We start from the raw sequence: 20,731 nt of genomic DNA, 5'->3' as shown, positions 1-20,731 counted from the left end.
CCCCCCGCAGCAAGAAAAATGCTAATGCTAACCTGAAAATGGTGGCTCAAGTTTTTTTTTTGCTGAAACAAAATGTGAAGGTGAGCGCATGTTTGCAGTTGCGTGTACGGCGCACATGTTGACTTCCTGTCTCCTTGTGTTAGCTTGCGACGCCGCAACATGAAAGCAGGACGTATATGACCGCATATCTTCCAAGATTAAAATAAACCATCTATTTTCTTTCGCTTTTATCTTCATTGTCGTCAAATGACTCGTTGCTATCTTTTAGGTGCATATGTACTGCAGATTGAGGCAGACTAGTATTAGCCCTGTGATGTTGATAGAGACCTTAAGGGCGTAAGGAGTAAAAGAAGCTATTTTCATAAAACAGCAAAACCATTCACTAAATCGCCAGGATGGGGTGAGGTTCAATTTGGATCATTCCTACAACCAACTTCTTAGGCAACATAGGCTTCGTTATGCTGATGAGGAGACCAGACCAGATCAAATAGGGCAATCAGGCCAGTCGTAGACCCCATACTCAGGCAGGACAATAGAAGTAATCAGTGTAGCCGCAGGGAGTAGTCCTCTGCTCCCCCCCCAACCTGAGGGCAGGGACCAGTCATAGTCTGGTAACGCCACGTCTGGACAGTAGGGTTATATATAGGGCAAACACTACCAGCAAAAGATTTTAGTTCACTGACGAAGCCTCTTGGATAAGAAGCAGAAACACACTACACCTTCAGATGACGGCTGAAGAAACCTTCTCATCGATGTAGGATAATTTGATTATAATAATCAGCTGTTATAGCTTTTATAGCTAATAATGTCGCTTTTATTAGTAGTATTATTTGATTATTAGTTTTTGGGGGTGAAGGTGGGGGGGGGTACTCATCAGATTCCCCGCCCGATGTTCCGTCTCGTACACTATGTGAGCAGAAAGCAATTTTGGCAACAGGCAATAAAAGCAAACGAAAAAGCGAGAGAGAGGGAATCAGGCCAGTTCTCAGAGGAGAGATAAAAGGGGCAGAATGTAAACTTGGACGGCGAGTACCCCCCCCCCCCCCCCCCAAACCGCTGGATTGGACTGTAAAAGGAAACCTTCGCGCGCACTCTGACAACTTAAAAAACAAGCTGCAGGATTAAACGGAGGAAATTGCAGATGATGTCATCACCGCGGTATTTGGCCCTTTTCAAAACGTGTTCTTCAAGCAGGCTAAGGCTAAAACACTCGCTGTAAAAAAAATATTAAATTACAGTGATACCTCACCTTACGACCGCTTTAGCTCACGAACGTTTCGTTTCACGAACGCGGACGTGGTTTGTTATCGAGTGGAGTATTTTTGCTATTACGGGACCGAAAAAGACCCCACCACAGGCTAGTGTTAAGCCAAACTGGACACAAAAGAAAATGCCGGTCGAGCAGAAGAAGGAGATCATCGAAAAGCACCAACGAGATGTGTATTTGTGTGACTTAGCATCCCACTACCAGTATGCTAAGTCAACCATTGCTACGTGTGGCGAAGGGTGTTTCCGTGTTGTCTAAGCAACGGTTTCAGGCGATAGAAGAGGTTGAAAAACTTGTGTTGATTTGGATGAACGAAAAGCAGCTAGCAGGGGACAGTGTGAGTGAGGGTATTATCACCCAGAAAGCACGGCAACTACACTCGGATATCATCAAGAGGCAACTACATCAACGACCATCACAAAGGACGACTTGATTATACGGTACACATATTTTTTCAATTACAATACAATAGCACATTTATTATACATAAAATAAAGCATATTTTGAGTAGTTTTAAGGCTTATTTAATAGAAAATTGGGTTTTTATGGGGAGCTAGGAACAGATTATTCTCATTTTAATGGTTTCTTATGGGAAATTAATGTTTGGAATACACACTTTTCACCTTACACACACTTTCTGGGAACCAGTTAAGTTCGGAAGCCAAGGTATCACTGTATTTTGAAATCTGAGACCCTGTTCTTGTCATATTTACATTTCGGGGGGGGGCTATTGCTTCTAAACTTTTGGGCCAGCCAGCTATCTAGCTAGCACAATCGGTTAGCTTGTCTTCCCAGAAGCAGGCTCATCGCTAATTGTAGCTGCTTTACGGCAAAGCAGACCAGACGTTTTGGTTATTAGCGTCCCCCCTCGGAGCGCTTCCGGTTCTCAACGGGTCCGATCACGTCACTTTCTGGTGGCCGTGGCGACATTCACATCCGTGGTTTTTCGTCTCTGCGGTTCCCTCTGCGTTTCCGCCTGCCTGGAAAAGTCAGGCTACGCCGTACGTCACGGCCGGAAAATAAAACACAGTTTCCCCCGCCCCAAACCCACCATTGCTGTTGAGGGCGACGGAATCGAGAATTATAATAATAGAACAACATTTTTTTTTCCTGCGGGTGAGCAGCGGCACTCAACACGGAAATGTACGCACATCTTGACTGTCATTCGTTTCGCAACTGCTTGCTAAACGCTATCTATATACGTTAGCATCTTGCTATGTGGGTTTCATTTCCAGTTTATTTTTATTTTTATCATTTCCATGCTTGGAATTTGGACCCATGCTAAACACATTAGCATTAGCATGTTTATGTTTCACTTCCAGGTCAAATTTGTTGCTATTTTTGTGCATCTTGACAATCATTCGTGTGCCACCGCCGTCACCATCGTCGTCATCTTCGTAAAAGCGACAATTAGGCCTTTTTTTAAGCGGTGTCACTTAGAGCATCGTTAGCCTAGCTTAGCGCAAAGCGTTCGCCAAAGACTCCAGTGCAATGCCGTCGTTCCAATGGCGACTAAGCATTGTTGTTGTTTAAAACAGAAAACGGGCAGAAAACCAAAGGCCATTCCCAGCCAAAAGCCGCTTTGAGTAGCGTACGCTAATCATCCGACAAAGACTCCGAAGCCGAGAGAGTGAAAGGGGGCGGTGGCGACCACTCACCAAGATTGGCCCGCTCCCGTTGGACGTCCTTGAAGTTGAGGCCGCTGGTGCGCGTGGTCTGGCGGTAGCGGTGGAGGGCCTCGCGCCGCCCGTTGCTTCCCAGCTGCCGCAGCGCCGAGGCCTTCAGAGGCTCCGGCTTCAAACCGTGGGCCCATCCCGACACGTCCGGCAGCGTCCACTTCACCAGATCCCGGAGGCGCACCGTCACCTTTTCCGACACGGCGATCACCTCGTGCTGGGCGACAAAAACAAAGGAAACAATTGTCAGACCCTTTTGGGAAGGAAGTCGTCAAATGGTGCAATCCGTCTGTGTAAGCTCTCAGTCGTACAGGAGCGGTCCATCGCTGAAAAGGTTTCTTCAGCCGTCATCTGTACAAATTCGAAGGTGTCGGACGTTTCGCTTCTTATCCAAGATGCTTCGTCAGCGAACTAAAGTCTTACTGGTAGTTTCGGCCCTATATACAGTAAAGTCTCGTTATATCGATATTGGATATATCGATAGTCCCGGTTATATCGATATTTTTTCGGACTCCCTTGAATATCGATATAACGAGACTTTACTGTATATCCCTACTGTCCAGACTTGGCGGTGCGAGACTGCTATGATTAGTCCCTGCTCTCAGGTTGGGGGGAGCAGAGAACTACTCACTTCGGCTACACTGATTACTTCTGTTCTCCTGACTGATTACTTCTATTGTCCTGCCTGACTATGGGGTCTACGACTGGCCTGATTGCCCCATTTGATCTAGTATCACCTCATTAGCATAACTAAGCCTATGTTGACTACGAAGTCGGTTGTACGATCCAAAATTGAACCTCACCCCACCATGGCAATTTAATTGCTGTTTATGAAAATAGCTTCTTTTACTCAAAAGATTTTAGTTCGCTGACGAAGACTCTTGAATAAGAAGTGAAACATCCAACACCCTCAAAGAAGTACAGATGACGGCTGAAGAAACCTTCTCATCAACAAATGGTGCAACGTCCACCAATGGCGAGCGCGGCCTTTTCCAACCGGAACCGAGCCGACGCAAAACCCAAACGGCAATCGCTAACACAACTTTGCCCATCGGGTCAAATATTGAGGACTTCCTCCCAATGGACTCCCTGATTGGTGGAACGCTTAGCTCAAATTGGCATCTTATCTTCAAAAATTGTGAGGGGTCGTTGTTTAGTTCCACAATCAACTCACTAACGCCAACATGTTTGGCTTGATTTAATGATTCAAAGCAGCTCGCGTTGGTTTGAAGGCCTGCTAATGGCGGCCACGCTTGGGACTGACAAAAGAGCGCACCGGAAGGCGCCGATTACGCCAAGTCTGGAGGACAGATGTGCTGAGTGGGGGGGGGGAAGGTTGCATTCACTTATGTGGGGGGCGGCGCCAAAATTTCTGTTCGTTTTTCTTCTGCAACCTCTCAAGGCAAATCTTGCCATTTTGTTGTCTAGTTTGACATCCAGAAAAAAACCCCTGTGGTCGTGGGGGCCGTGTGTATATATATTGTATAATAATAATAATAATAGGAGGAAGAAGAAGAAGAATACATTTGATTTCTAAGCGCCTTTCAAAACTCTCAAGGTCACTTTACAGTCACAGGATAAAGTTTTTCTATGGGTGAGCAGCAGCAGCCACATGCGCCAACGTTCACTCAACTCCGAAGTAATTCAAATAGATAGAAAGCTAGCTAACTAGCTCATGGATTCTTCTTCTTTTCCTTTGGGCTTTTCCCGTCAGGGGTCGCGACAGCGAATCAATGTCCTCCATCTATCCCGGTTTTGTGCATCCTCTTCTCTCACACCAGCTACCTTCATGTCCTCTTTGACCACATCCATAAAGCTCCTCTTCGCTCTTCCTCTCGGTCTCCTGCCTGGCAGTTCAAGACTCAGCATCCTTCTCCCGATATAGTCCCTCTCTCTCCTCTGGACATGTCCAAACCATCTCAGTCTGACTTTCTCTCCAACGCCTCTAATATGAGTTGTCCCTCTAATGTACTCATTCCTGATCCTATCCAACCTGGTCACTCCCAAAGAAGACCTCAACATCTTCAGCTCTGCTACCTCCAGCTCTACTTCCTGTCTTTTCTTCAGTGGCACTGTCTCCAGTCCAAACATCATGGCTGGTCTGACCAAGGTTTTACACACTTTTCCTTTCATCCTAGCTGAAACCCTCCTATCACACATCACACCTGACATTTTTCTCCAGCCGCTCCATCCTGCCTGGACACGCTTCTTCACCTCTTTTCCACACTCTCCATTGCTCTGGACAGTTGACCCCAAGTACTTAAAATCCTCCACCTTCTTTATCTCTTCTCCCTGTAGCATCACTCTTGCACTCCATTCTTCAGGCATCTGTTCACCATCTAAGATCTTGTTGAATAACCCAGTCAGGAACACCACCGCCACCTCTCCAAGACACTTCCATACCTCGATTGGTAAATCATCAGGCCCGAGTGCCTTTCCCCCCCTTCATCCTCTTCAGCGCCCTCCTCACTTCATCCTTGCTAATGCTTGCTACGTCTTGGTCCACAACAGTCACGTCTTCTACTCTTTGTTCCTTCTCATTTTCCTCATTGCTAATAAATAATAATAATAATAATCCATTTCATTTCTAAGCACCTTTCAAAACTCTCAAGGTCACTTTACAATCACAGGATACGTTTTTTTCTGTGGGTTAGCAGCAGCAGCAGCCACACGTGCGAGCGTTCACTCAACCCGGAAGTAACTCAAATGGATAGACAAATGGATAGAAAGCTAACTAGCTAATATATAGCGAATAATACATTTACAAGCGCTCTTCAAAACTCTCTTTACATCAAAATGATCACAAAACGACCATCATAACTAAAAAAAGTGCATTTCAAATTCAAGTTTCTGATATTAGCTTTAGCATAGCACATCTTTACATTTACACATATACATACATGCACATACAGATGTTTTTGTTTTCTGGGGACTAATTTTCAAATCATCACACACACACAGACACACGTTTTATGTTTTCTGGGGACCACTTTTCGGCTGACTTAAATACACACACACACACACACATTTTTATGACCACTTTTCAGCTTACTTACACACATTCACATTTTTATCTTTTATGGGGACCCCTTTTCAAATGATCACTGATTGCCTCGCTCCATCCTCCCTCATGTTTTCAAAATAAACTTGGCGGAGGCCTCCCCAACCCCCCTCCTAGCATTTCCCCACATTCAGTTCTCACGTGAAGCTGTGTGACGGCCGGATCACATCCCGGCCCATTTTCGAGCTACGATTGCCTTATAAAGGAAATTGGGGGAGGGGGCGGGGCTGCGAGTGATGGCTTAATACACCCGCTGCGCCTCCCGAACTTGTTTTCCCTGCTTTCATATGGGGGCAGTGGGGGTCTTTCGGGTCACGGAGCGCAGTTGATTCAAAGTGGGAAGGCAAATGTTGGCTGGCTAGCTTTCATTTTGGTCCACCGAGCAGCCGCCTTGTAACCAAACAGTCCAAATACTTTTTTTGCAGTCATAAAGTCCCATTTTGACTAAATTTTGAATACATTTTTTTGACTAAATAAATCCTTAAAAAAAAATGTTCCCCAAAAAAATTAAAAAAAAATTGAGTAAAATGTGAATACAATTGAATTGAATTGAATTGAATCAAATTGAATGAAACTATTGGAGGAGCCACCGCAAGTTTGTGTAACTCCAATCAAGTACATACTTCAGCTTACAAACTTAATATACACGAAAGTCCCAGAAAGTGTATGTAAGGCGAAAAGTTCATCTGCCGGACATTTATTTCCCATAAGAAACCATTATAATAACAATAATCCGTTCCCAGATCCCCATAAAACATAATTTTCTACTAAATAAGCCTTAAAATGACAAAAAATAGACCTTATTATAAGTATTTATTATTATTAGTATAATAAATGTGCTATTGGATTGTAATTTAAAAAAGAAATTGTACTGTAGAATCAAGTTGTTGTCACCTTTGTGATTGTCGTTGATATAGTTGCCTCCTGATGATTTCCGAGTGAAGTTGCCGTGCTTTCTCGGCGATAATACCCTCACTCACACGGTCTCTTGCTAGCTGCTTTTTGTTCATCCAAATCAACAAAAGTTTTTTAAAAAAGTTCATATCCTGTGACTGTCCTTGATAGTTTTGAAAGGCCCTTAGAAATTATTATTATTATTATTATTTCCTGAGACCGTTGCTTAGACAACACAGAAACACCTTTAGCCACAAATAGCAATGGTCGATTTAGCGTACTGGTACTGGGACGCTAAGTCACACAGAGGCACACCTCGTTGGTGTTTGTTGATGATTTCCTTCTTCTGCTCGACGTCATCTTCTTTTGTGTCTTCTTCGGCTGAACACTAGCCTGTGGTGGGGTCTTTTTCGCTTCCATAATAGCAAGAGGACTCCACTCGATAACAAACCATGTCTGCACTGAGTGCACTCAAAGAAAGTGAGTGTGGGAAATTAGTCCGCCGGCCACCGCCGGCACTGTTCGACCCTGCGGTTTGTTTCGTCCGCCGAAAACTAGTTCGTATGCCAAGATTATATTATAACAAATTTAATGTTCGTAAGGGGAAAAGTTTGTGCGCTAAAGGTAAAACTGTACAAATATCCGTCGTCTCGGGGCAGCTTGAAATATGACCCCCCCTCACTGTGCCTGCCCCCCTTCCTGTAATATTGACACTTTGGTGTCACGCTCTTGTGACTTTGGTCTCATAAACATGAGCGTCCTTGCTAAAATGGTGTCACGCGTGGTCATGGCGCCATTGAATGAATCCATCTGGAAAAGCGGGTTGGGCCAGTCGCCCTCGTCGACCTATTTTTTGGCGCCGTCAGGAAGTTGGAGCGCAAAACATTTGACAAAACAAGAGTAGTTGCTGACCCCCGGCAAGTCATGTTCTGCGCCGTGTCCAAAGAATGGAGAAAACGGGGAACGGGGGCGGGGGAGGGGGGTGACTTATTTCTGCCATCTGCGGCGTTGAAATCAGCGCCAAGACAAAAAAAAAAAAAAAAAAGACTCCATTTTCGGTCGCGCATATAAACATGGAGAAGTGGATCGATTTGGAAAAACAAACAAGAAGAAGAACACAAAAGCCAGCGTTCCCCAAGAGAGAACCCGGAAGCGGAGCGTAGCGGAGGCGCTTCCCACAAAAGCAAAAGCTTGGCGCTCGCTCCGGAATTCTTTGCTAAAACGTTTTTAAGACGTCAAATAAACTTTTCATACAAATGCCACTTTGGCCGTCTGGTGAAGACAGTGATACCTTGGTTTACGAACTTAATTGGTTCCCAGACAGGGTGTGTAAGGCGAAAAGTGTGTATCCCAAAAATTAATTTCCCATAGTAAAACATTAAAATGAGAATAATCCGTTCCCAGGTCCCATAAAACAAAATTTTCTACTTTCTAATTTTCTAAGCATTAAAATTACACAAAATATACCTTATTTTATGTATAATAAATGTGGTATGGTATTATAAATAAAGTTGTTTTATTTACCGTTGTGGTGGTCGTTGATGGCTTGATGGAATGGAGTGACCGGTTTCATCAGCATGAAACACTTGATGAGGAACGTAGCCTTTTTCTTTCACCATCTTGAGGAATGATCCCTTCTAGATGCTTTCTCTGCGATCATTTTACCTAGTTCCTCATCAATTGTGTTCTGTTGATAGCTTTTTGCATCAATGGGATGGGAATTTTAACCTTGCAGTCTACAAGGTTATCAAATTTCACTGTTTTCTATCCATTTTGTCACTCTCCATCTGTCTACCTGTCTCTTTAATGTTTAAAACACCTCCCCTCACTGCTGCGTTCTTGACCAATCACGTGGCTTTAACCGAAGACTGGGGGCGGGGAATAGAGGACAAAAAAAATGTCGGCTGCCATTTTCTTTGGTGAATGCCTCTGTCTGTAAACACCCCCCCCCCCTCACTTCTGCGTTCTTGACCAATCACGTGGCTTTAACCGAAGACTGGGGCGGGGAATAGAGGACAGAAACAGTCGGCCACCATTTGCCATTAGGAGAACGGGCTCGTTTACCAACGACATATCTCTCATTGTGGCGCTCCGTGTTTATCCCGAAAAATAGTTTGTATGCCAAAGAAAAATTTTCATACATTTAATGTTCGTAAACCAAAAGGTTCGTAAGCTAAGGGGTTCGTAAAGCGAGGTATCACTGCACATGGAAAAATCTGGCAATCTGCTTTTTTTCTGGTTGTTTTTGTCACTTTGAGTTGTTGTGCGTCATGTGGAACAGATAATAATCTCTTCTTCTTTTCCTTTTGGCTTTTCCCGTCAGGGTTCGCCACAGCGAATCAGTAACCACCACCTTCAGAGGTTTGATTCGCATGTTTGTTTTGGCCAAGCTTTTACATCGGATGCCCTTCCTGACACAACCCTCTGTATTTATCCGGGCTTGGGACCGGCACAATAAGACAGTGGCTTGGGTCCCCTTGTGGCTACAGAACAAGCAATTCGATGAGCTTAATAAAGATGAAGATAATAATAATAGTAATAATAATAATAATAATAATAATAATAATAATAATACAATTTCAATTATAAGCGTCTTTCAAAACTCTCAAGGTCAATTTACTTGCTATCTATTAGCTGTCTCGTTGGCTAGCTAGCTATCTGGCTAGCTATCTGTTGATTATATAGCTAACTAGCCGATAGCTAGCTAGCTTTCTATCTATTGAGTTACTTCCGGGTTGAGTGAACGCTGGCGCTTGTGGCTGCCGCTGCTCACCCACTGCAAAACGGATTGTTTGTCAGCAATTTTGCCCATGACATTCGTCGAGACTCTGTTTAGCATTTGCGCCTTTTCATCAGCACGGATATGCCAGCAACGTTTTTGATTTGGGATATCTGTGCCATTTAATTGTCATGGCTGGACAACTCTGGGGACATGGTGCTTTTTCTTTGCGCCTCTGCTGTTTGACAGTCTGTGGCTGGATGGATTGAGGAGCCCCCGATGACAAGAGAGGAGCATAAATGCGTACGTGGACATGTCGCAGCTTGGAATTGAAGCGCATTGGCGTACGGGGAGGAGATGTGAGACAATCTTTTTTCGTCGATGGATGCTACAGTTTTGTGTTTGCTTTCAACGTTTAGCTTGTAGCAGATGTGCACGTTCCATCGTGACGTCCCTGATCCACTGGTGAAAAAGACGCTTTGATCCTCTCTTCTTTCAACTAGAACTGCTTAATGCAACAAACAGGCTGCAGAAAAGATTGAATGACTGTCTATATCGTTTGTGTTGTGTCACATTATTTGTTGTTGTTCTGACTTCAAGATGGCGCCACGACAGTGACTGCCGTTACAGCAGCTCCTCAATTTTGTTTTTCTACTTCTTCCTTTTCTTTCCTCACTTTTCTGATGTGAAACGTCAATTTTTCCACTACGAGACTAATAAAAGCTCCCTTTCCAGTAGCTCGTGTGTTTTGATTTTCTACTTCTTCCTTTCCTTTCCTCGTCCTTTCATTACTTTGCTGCTGTCAAATGTAAATTTCTCCACTATCAGACTAATAAAGGTCAATCCAATCCAATCATACCTTTCAGCCGTCCGTCCTGCTCAAAGTGTAGATTGAAACTACAATTCAGAGCGTGCGGACGCGCAACCAGGAGGCGCTGTTGCGCCGCGAAGGTTAAAGCCTGCTGAACTTGGGAGAGGTCACCGCAGGAATTTAGCAGGCCATTAATAATATTCTTAATAATGTTATTATTAATATTAATTAAAAATAAATAAATAATAACAATAATAATTATAATAATACATTTATAAGCGCCTTTCAAAACTCTCAAGGTCACTTTACAGTCACAGGTGAGCAGTGGCAGCCACACGCGCCAGCGTTCACTCAACCCGGAAGTAACTCAAATAGATAGAAAGCTAGCGAGCTAACCAATAGATAGCCAATAGTTAGCTAGCTAGATAGCTAGCCAGCCATCTAGATAGCCATATAGCTAAGACATAGCTAGCTAGTTAGCCGGCCAGGGAGCTAGATAGCAATTAGATAGCAAAGAGCTAGCTAGCGTGATAGCTAGCTGGATAGCTAGATAAATAAATCAGGAAATATTCACACTAAATGCTGATTTCATACCATCGCCCATTAGTAAGTCAGTCAGACAGACAGACAGACAGACAGACAGACAATGAGAGAGATTATCAAAACACAATCAGAGTTCAGAATGGCCTCGTCAGGCCCCATCAAGCCCAAAACAAAAGCTTCCTGGGGATTAACAAAAAGAAGGAGGGGGGGGGGAGAGGTTCTTCTCACCGGCTTAACTCCCATCACCTGACTACACTAGCTATTAGCTGTCTATTAGCTCTACTTCTAGCAATCAAACTATTAGCTATCTATTAGCTCTAGCTAGCTAGCTATTAACTCTAGCCCTAGCTATCTATTAGCTATCTAGCTAGCGTTCTGTCTATTTGAGAGTTGAGTGAACGCTGGCGCGTGTGGCTGCCACAGACAAACTGTGATTGTAAAGCGACCTTGTGAGTTTTGAAAGGCACTTAGAAATGAATTATTATTATTATTATTATTATTATTATTATTATTATTATTATTATTATTATTATTCCATTTTCCGTACCGCTTATTCCTCATTAGGGTCGATTGGCTGGCAACCATCTCAGCTGTCTGAGATGGTTGCCAGCCAATCGCAGGGCACACAAAGACGTACAACAGTCACTCTCACACTCACACCTAGGGAAAATTTTGTGTATTATTATTATTATTATTATTATTATTATTATTATTATTATTATACAATCAGAAGTGGTCGCCAGTCAATCGCAGGCCACACGAGAAAAAGGAAAATGTGCGTGTTGGCATTCCCGAAAAAGGAGGACATTTTTGGCGCTTTTGCCACAATATTTCATAACGCTGGTCCATTTACTCTGATATTGGGATGCCGAGCACTCTTACGCAAGACGTCTTGGCAAACGTACTTCGCCCATCAAATATCACCGACTTCAAAAAAAGAAAATAAAGCACGTGGCTCACTTCCTGTAGGCCACTCGGCTGCCAGGCTTTTGCCTGCGAGGGGGGGGCTGAGCCTGCTAACCGCCTTTGGGTTTCACATTTACACCAATAATCCAGCGAGGAGAAAAATGTGCCCCCCCCCCACCCCCAACCCACTGCCGTTGTCACATTTTCCCCGCACGGATACGCTCAGGGGGAAAAAAAACGCAGATGATTTGTTTTAGCTCTCCTCACTCATGACGTTATTTCGGTCACGTCATTCATTTCCCAGCAAATGGAAAGTGAGCGCACCATACTTATAATAATAAGAATAACAATACATTTTATTTTAAGCGACTTTCAAAGCTCTCAAGGACACTTTACAGTCACAGTCAAGCATAGATACTATAATAAATAAAATACAATAACAAATAGAATACAATAAATAAAATAAAATTATTAAAAAAACAAGAGTTAGAGCTACACAGAAAATGCCATTTTAAATGCGGTGGATTTGAAGGTGGGAAGAGAATTGATGGTTCGTTCTGGGAGAGGTGAGAGTTTATCTGGGAGTACACAACTTTTTCAAGGATTTTGGAAATACAGGTAACATTCCATTTACGACCGACGCGAGTAACGACCAACCGTACTTACGACCACGACCGCCAGACCTTTTTTTAATTCTACAGCACCGCTACAGCCAGCAACGCGACAGAGACAGAGATCCGTGCAGGATGATTTATTAAGCTACAACACAAAGTGCTGGTCCCAAAAAGAGGACCAGGGGAATAATCAAAAATAAAGAATACCAAAAACAACGAGTGAGAGGGGGGCAATGGGACACCCGACAATGGCGACAAGCAACTCCCACATGGTGGTGAAGAAACGGAACAATAATAATAATAATAATAATAATACTACATTTCATTTATAAGCGCCTTTCAAAACTGGAGGCGAGGGGACGCTCGGACGAAGATATAGAAAGTCCACGGTAATACAAAGTACAAATACAAGTTGACAGCGTCCCGTTTTCCTACCCGCTGATGTTTGTTTTGGGGTTTACACGTTGCATCTGTAAACGCTCGCCGCTGACTCCGATTAACGTCATGGAACAAAGCCGGCCGGCGCTCCACAAAGCCCCCCCCCCGCTGCTTTCCCAGACCCATCCTTATGTTGTCATCCAGTTGACAGTAAAGAATAAGAATAAGAATAAGAATAAGAATAAGAATATATTTCATTTATAAGTGCCTTTCAAAACGCTCACGGACACTACAGTTACAGAATACGGGTTGAGCAGCATTAGCCACACGCGCCAGCGTTCACTCAACCTGAAAGTAACTCAAATAGGTAAAGTTAGCTGGCTAGCTAATGGATAGCAAATAAATATCAAATATAGATAGCCAGATAGCCAACAGCTAGCCAGCTTACAGTCAGCTGGACAGCTAATAGCTAGCGAGCTAGCTAATGGATAGCAACTAAATATAGATAGCCAAATGTAGCTAACTCCAAAGATATATCACTATGTAGGTAGATCGCTAGCAAGCTAAATACAGTAAAGTCTCTTTATATCGATATCCAAGGGAGTCCGAAAAAATATCGATATAACCGGGACTATCGATATATCCGACCCTGTTTGCATGTAATTTTCTCCGTGCGTGCATAGAAATAGTATCGATATAGCCGGGACTATCGATATATCCGATATCGATATAACGAGACTTTACTGTAGCTAACTAGATAGATAGATATATAGCTATTAGATAGCGCTTTGTACCAGCTTCAGCTATAAAGTGCTATATAAACCAATACAGTGAGATCTCAACTTACGAACACCTTATATTACGAACTTTTCAACTTACGAACGTCAAATTTATGAAAATTAAAACTTATAATAAGCACTATTTTCATAATACACACCCACCACGGCTGGTCCATCAAGCCCACGACCTTCGGATCAGCGGAGTGATCTTCGGCGGAAGCACACGACCAAACAGCGCTCCAGCCGGCGCTACTTTCCACACCCCCTCTCTCTGAATTCACACGTCCATCGCCTGCGAGGAGCTTTTTGCAGATAATTTTACTATGATGGGATCGGAAAATAAACACCACAGGCTCGTGTTCAGCCTCAGTTCAAATGTGGTGCGTTACTATGAATAAATTGAAGAAACTACCAGCCGTACACGTCTACTCTGCTCTGTTTATTTGTCATCCAAGACTTGGGGTGCGTTCACGTTCGAGAATAGCGCACGAATTCTTAAGACTCTAGGCTGTTTGGAAAGCATTGTCTAACAGAATGAGCAGGGACAAACACTTGCCAACGTTTTTGTGTTGCTACACTTGAACGGCACCCCCTGTCAAGATGCGATAGAAGTGATTGTGATTGGCTAACGGGTAAAGTCATGTGTCATGGTAAGCCAATCAGAGCTAGTGTTTTCACACACAACGGAACAGCGTGTCAATAGTCACGCTAAATTGGCACGTGCATCATTTCATTTCAACGAGTCACTTTCACCTCACCAGTGACATGATTACGACGAAAGTTCATCGCTGTGTCTTGTGCTGGCAAATCCAACAGTTTGCTTTGCACGAGGTGACTTTGTTGCTTTCCGGTTTCCGGTCGCGAGTGTGCCATTTTATTCGCCCCGCCCGCCTTCTTTTGTCGCATTTTATTCCGCGTCCGTCGAATCATCGGACTCGCGCCTTTTGTTGTCATAAAATCTCTGCCGGCACGTATGGGACTCGAAGTGAATGCAGATGACATCGAGGAGCTTGTTGCTGACCATAATGAGGTCATCAACACAGAGAATTTGATTTGCCTTCAAGAGGACAAGCAGAAGCAGGCCATTCAGGAGTTGATGTGAAGGCTTTTATTGAACAGTTCCATCCAGAAAAGGCTCTGAGAATCATCAACATGATGAATGAGAATGTGATGCCTCAGTTTCTTAAGACCTTACAGGTCAGAAAGCAACAGGTGTCAATTAAGAGCCATCAATGACCATCACAAATGTAAATAAAGTGACTTTATTATACAGTGCAGTGTATTTCTTTCATTACAATACAATAGCACATGTATTATACATATGATAAGGTAGGTTGTGTGTCGTTTTAAGGCTTATTTAGTTGAAAAGTATATTTTATGGAAACCCGGGAACGGATTATTCCCATTTTAATGGTTTCCTATGGGAAACTTCTTTTGGAGATATACACTTTTCGCCTTACACACTCTGTCTAGGAACCAATTAAGTTCATAAGTTGAGGTCTCACTGTATGTATTGCATTGTATTTTGGACAGCTGCCCTCATTTCAAGCTCATATAACTCAAAGCCCCTATAATTTAGGAATTAACTCTTTTTTTCTGATGAAAGAAGAGAATCTAAGGTTTTTTAACGCTGCATTGAATGTTTATGTCGTCCTAAAAGTCAATATTCTGTGTGTCCTGGAATTTGAGTGATAATGACAAAAACGCTGGCACTGGAGTGGACACATTTCGGCATAACTAAACTCGAATAACTCTCCCCCCAACTCTCCCCCCGTCGATAATATTTGCCCGTTCCCGTGGATGCACTCAAACCCCCCCCTCTAACCGCACACAAAAAAAGTGTTCTTGAAAGCAAGAAGGTCACATGATGCAAGCTGCTGCATAATTGATGCAAAGCCAGAGAAGGGAGGAAATTGCTTTTTGGCATCGGATCATATCGCCTGTTTGTTTGTTTGTTTTCTCCCCGTCATCGTTTTCCCTTCAAAGAGGGAAAGGGGGGCGGTCATTTTCTACTTTATAATAAATAATAATAATAAGTCATTTATAAGCGCCTTTCAAAACTCTCAAGGTCACTTTACAGTCACAGGATAAGTTTTTCTGTGGATGAGCAGCGGCAGCCACACGCGCCAGAATTCACTCAACCCAGAAGTAAATAGATAGAAAGCTCGCCAGCCAGCAAGTAGATAGCCAACAGATAGCTAGCTAGATAGCTTGCCACCTCGATAGCTATATAGCCAATAGAAAGCTAAATACAGTAAAGTCTCGTTATATCGATATCGGATATATCGATAGTCCCGGTTATATCGATACTATTTCTATGCACGCACGGAGAAAATTACATGCAAACAGGGTCGGATATATCGATAGTCCCGGTTATATCGATATTTTTTCGGACTCCCTTGAATATCGATATAACGAGACTTTACTGTAGATATAAAGCTAGCCAGCCAGTAGATAGCTAATAGCCAACAGATAGCTAGCTAGATAGCAAGCCACCTTGATATCTATATAGCTAATAGATAGATAAATAGATAGAAGGCTAGCCAGTCAGCTAGTAGTTAGCTAATATATAGCCAACAAATAGCTAGCTAGATAGCTAATACACTTGTCACTAAAGTAATTAAACAAATACACAGAATTGATAGCATCAGTGTACTATTTTTAGTGTAGGTTGTGAGTCATTTAGCCTCCGAGTCTCTATTCAACATTTTGAATGGATTTCAACTTACGACCATTTGGTTGGAACGGAACTTGGTCATAAGTCGGATGTTGCCTGTATTGAGTTTTAGGACTATCGTATTTTCTGGAATATAAGGCGCACCTTCAACGAACTACAGTAAAGTCTTGTTATATCGATATGGGATATATCGATAGTCCCGGTTATATCGATACTATTTCTATGCACGCACGGAGAAAATTACATGCGCGCAGGGTCGGATATATCGATAGTCCCGGTTATATCGATATTTTTTCGGACTCCCTTGAATATCGATATAACGAGACTTTACTGTATATATATATACAAACATTTTCCATTCATAAGGTGCACCACATTATAATCCAATGAATGACATATTTTAAAATGTCCATGCATAAGGCGCACCCAATTATGAGGCGCATGGTCAGCTTTTATAAAAATATTTTCTTTTAGGTGCGCTTAATAGTGCAGAAAATACGCTACATAAACATTCAATAGGGCGTTAGAAACCATCTCTTTTCTTTCTCATCTCAACCACTCTCTTCTTTCATCAGAAAAAAAATATTCCTAAATGATAATTGTCTGGAGTTATCGGAGCTTGAAATAAGGGTGGCTGTACAAACTAGAATATTGATTAATATAGCACTTTAACAATAGTTGAAGCTGTAACAAAGCGCTAAGATGGTAAGAAAGGGAAAGGCCTCCGCTTGTGGAAGTGAAAAAGCATCGCCAGTGGTCTGATCAGCGCTTTATTGCACCCCCGCAAGAAAAAAAATAAAAAATGGCGCTCCATGTCAGATTTTCAATTCCCGAATAAATTTGGAAACGGCAGTGAATGTATAGGGTAGTTTGTTGTGGTTGCGCTCGCCGCCAATCTGACCGCGCCAAAGATTCTTCCCCTAATTCCCGATTGGGTCGGGCAAAAGGGTCTCCGCCAGACCCGAAACCTCCCCGTGGTGGACGGCGGCGGCCATATTGCACGAGTGTGCCTCCAAGCCATTCTGGAAGAGTGTTGAAAACTGCAATCGGACGTTTGGAGGGCAGGAACGCGAGGCGCTTCTTGGGGAGACGCTAATCGGGGGCTCATCGGAGCGAAAAAGACGATGACTGGCGTAAATTGCGGCAGAGGGAGGAGGCGGGGGGGGGGGGGGCGTAAATAGCCATGTTTCGCATGAAAGGGAAACGCGATAGGCGCGCTTATTATTATTACTCAACAGGAAAGAATGCGAGTAAACCTTGAGCGGAAGACTTCCAGTACAAACACGGCTTTCTTTGTGCAACGCGCGTAAAACAGATGAGAGGAATCAGTGACTGGAGGAGGAGCAGGAATGTGCATGCAGAGGAGGATCATTAAAGTGCTGTTGCAAAAGGAGAGCCAAAACAAAAACATGACTACAGTAGTGGGGGAGGGGGGGGCCGCTGCTGACATCAATATTTGCACATTTGTTTCTTCTGCCTAACCCTCCGCACCCTGTCCACCACCTTTTCCAACCTTTATATGCGTGTCCTCCATACTTCTTTGATGATCATAATAATACAATGATAATACATTTCATTTCTAAGCCCCTTTAAAAACTCTCAAGCACACTTTACAGTCGCAGGATATTTTTTCTGCGGGTGAGCAGCGGCAGCCACATGCATATTAGAATGAATAAACAAACCTATAAATAAATGCATAAATATATTTAAACAAACAAATAAATACATAAACAAACACTTAAATAAATGCATACATAAATACATATATAAATACATAAATACAGTAAAGTCTCGTTATATCGATATCGGATATATCGATAGTCCCGGTCATATCGATACTATTTCTATGCACGCACAGAGAAATTACATGCAAACAGGGTCGGATATATCGATAGTCCCGGTTATATCGATATTTTTTCGGACTCCCTTGAATATCGATATAACGAGACTTTACTGTACATATATAAATACATAAATATATATAAACAAATAAACACATAAATACATAAATAAATACATACTAGTGCAACATGTTCTACTAGAGACAAATTCCTTGTGTGTTCTACATACTTGGCCAATAAGGAGGATTCGAAATCTAACTCAAGGCCCAGGAACCGCATGGACCCTACGTACCAACGTATATGACGCGGCGATGCTTTGGTGCGCAACGAGTAAGTCTGGCGACAAGACAAGTTACTTCCGGGTTGAGTGAAGGCCTAGCTAGCTATCTGTAACCTATCTATTAGCTAGCTAGCTTTCTATCAGAGGTACTTAGCTATCTATTTGCTGTCTATTAGCTTGCTAGTGTTCTATCTGAGTTACTTCTGGGTTGAGTGAAGGCCTAGCTCGCTACCTGTTAGCTATCTATTAGCTACCTAGCTTTCTATCCGAGTTACTTAGCTATCTATTAGCTGTCTATTAGCTAGCTAACGTTCAATCTGAGTTACTTCCAGGTTGAGCGAAGGCTTAGCTAGCTATCTGTTAGCTATCTATTAGCTAGCTAGCTTTCTATTCAAGTTATTTAGCTATCTATTAGCTAGCTAGTGTTCTATCTGAGTTACTTCCGGGTTAAGTGAAGGCCGAGCTAGCTATCTGTTAGCTATCTATTAGCTAGCTAGCTTTCTATCCGAGTTATTTAGCTATCTATTAGCTGTCTATTAGCTAGCTAATGTTCTATCTGAGTTACTTCTGGGTTGAGTGAAGGCCTAGCTAGCTATCTGTTAGCTATCTATTAGCTAGCTATCTTTCTATCCGAGCTACTTCCGGGTTGAGTAAACGCTGGGGCGTGTGGCTGTCGCTGCTCACCCACAGACAAACTGATCCTGTGACTGTAAAGTGACCTTGAGTTTTGAAAGGCGCTTAAGAATGAAATGCATTATTATTATTATTATTAGTAGTAGTATTATTATTTTGCTCGACACGGACCAGCACTTTATCGATGACATGACTCACGGCTGCCACTTTGGTGCCGTAGGGGAGATGACCGCAGTCGTTTTCTGTTTAGAAATACAGACATTTCCATCCGGTCACGGGGTCATGAGGTCATGGGGTCATGGGGTGAGCACAGACTTTGCTGTCTCAAGGTGGCCATAGGTAGAGATCGGCAAGTGAACATTGGTGACAATTTCGCCAGAGCAATCAGGTTCAGCTTTTCAGACGACCACGCCCCCCCACCCCACACACACACACACAAATACACACACACACATACACACACACACACATACACCAACACAAACGACCAACATCCTGCTCGGCGTGAATAAAAACAAGAGTGGTTTCATATGTCATGCAGTGAGAACGCGAGAGATAACGACGCACGACGACGGCGGACAAGCGTCGTCGCTATCAGACGTTGACGTTCCTACATGCGACCGCAGACGCAAGTTGTTGCGAACGGGGCCAAATCAAAACAACAGAGCCGTTACGACTGCCCCGACGTACGCCGCAAAGTTGGACGTGAGACACAAAGCACCGACGAAAGACGTCAAAGGGACGTCTGACGTCGATTTGGGACGAACCCCGCGCGGGTTCCCGACAAGCCACCTCCATGTCGGTCGGCGACTCGCCTACACGCCATCCGTAACCCGATTTGCGCATTCATATCTATTGATCAATTGTGCCATTTCCGCCCGACGAACGTCCGAGGATGCTTTCCCACGCCGAACACTCGCTCGCTCGGCAAATGCACACGCAGGACAATGGCGACGGAAAACGGCGACTAATTAAGACGCTAAATACGCCACGGATCGGAATGGAGATGGCAGGGGAGAAGAGGGGGGGAGCGATCGGAGACAATTAAATAAACATTCTCGCCCTTACCTCTCCGTGGGAGACGCCGCGTCCCTGGGGGGTGTCCTCGGGTAGGAAATAAAGTTTGGAGCTGGACAAAAGTTGCCTGCTCGTCCTCTCCTCCCAGAGAAGCTGCAACTCGGCCACGCACAGGGGCTCGTCCGCCGCGCAGCGCACCAAGAAAAAGTCCCCCAGAGACAGAATCCGAGCCCGGCCGTCCCGGCTCGCGAATCGGAAGGCTTTGTAAAAAATATAAGGTCCGTGTAAGCCGCAAGACGAGCCCACCCACTGCGGAGAGAAGACAAAAGCAGCGTGAGGGCAGGCGAATCAACGAGCCGCTCCACAAACATGTCATTCGTCCGGCGTCTGTTTATTTTGCCCGCATGCTAAGCTATAAACAGCCGTTCAGCGGGAGGACGCCGCCGTTGGACGCCGAAACGCGGGCTCGATAGCGAAGTTTGGCGGCGGAGGCCGAGGCCAAATGCCGTTTGGCTTAGCGGCGGCGGCGGTTTTATTACCTTGAGTGAGTTCGGCTCCATCGCGACGTTCTGAATTGATTCAAGTCAACACGCTCCCCAAACTTGCTGGCTTCAATGGATCGCCGCAGGTCCTGC

At 43.8% G+C, this 20,731-nt stretch overlaps 1 protein-coding gene across 1 annotated transcript in view; it reads right to left on the bottom strand.

Annotated features, from left to right (window-relative positions):
- arid5b (AT-rich interaction domain 5B) overlaps positions 1 to 20,731 on the bottom strand; it is a 45,214-nt gene that overhangs the window by 23,769 nt on the left and 714 nt on the right. Inside the window, exons 2-4 of the mRNA XM_089012236.1 lie at positions 20,636 to 20,727; positions 20,148 to 20,405; positions 2,926 to 3,160 (exon numbers count right to left, since the gene is read on the bottom strand). Of these exons, the coding sequence (XP_088868362.1) occupies positions 2,926 to 3,160; positions 20,148 to 20,405; positions 20,636 to 20,656 (514 nt within the window). The 5' untranslated portion in view covers positions 20,657 to 20,727. The remainder of the gene's footprint in view (positions 1 to 2,925; positions 3,161 to 20,147; positions 20,406 to 20,635; positions 20,728 to 20,731) is intronic.

The sequence above is a fragment of the Hippocampus bargibanti genome, linkage group LG13 (assembly GCF_051943395.1).
Source record: "Hippocampus bargibanti isolate YZ-2025 linkage group LG13, ASM5194339v1, whole genome shotgun sequence".
In the NCBI taxonomy this organism is placed as follows: Eukaryota; Metazoa; Chordata; class Actinopteri; order Syngnathiformes; family Syngnathidae; genus Hippocampus; species Hippocampus bargibanti.
Note: the sequence above shows the minus strand (reverse complement) of the source record. Positions and strands in the feature narration are given on the sequence as shown.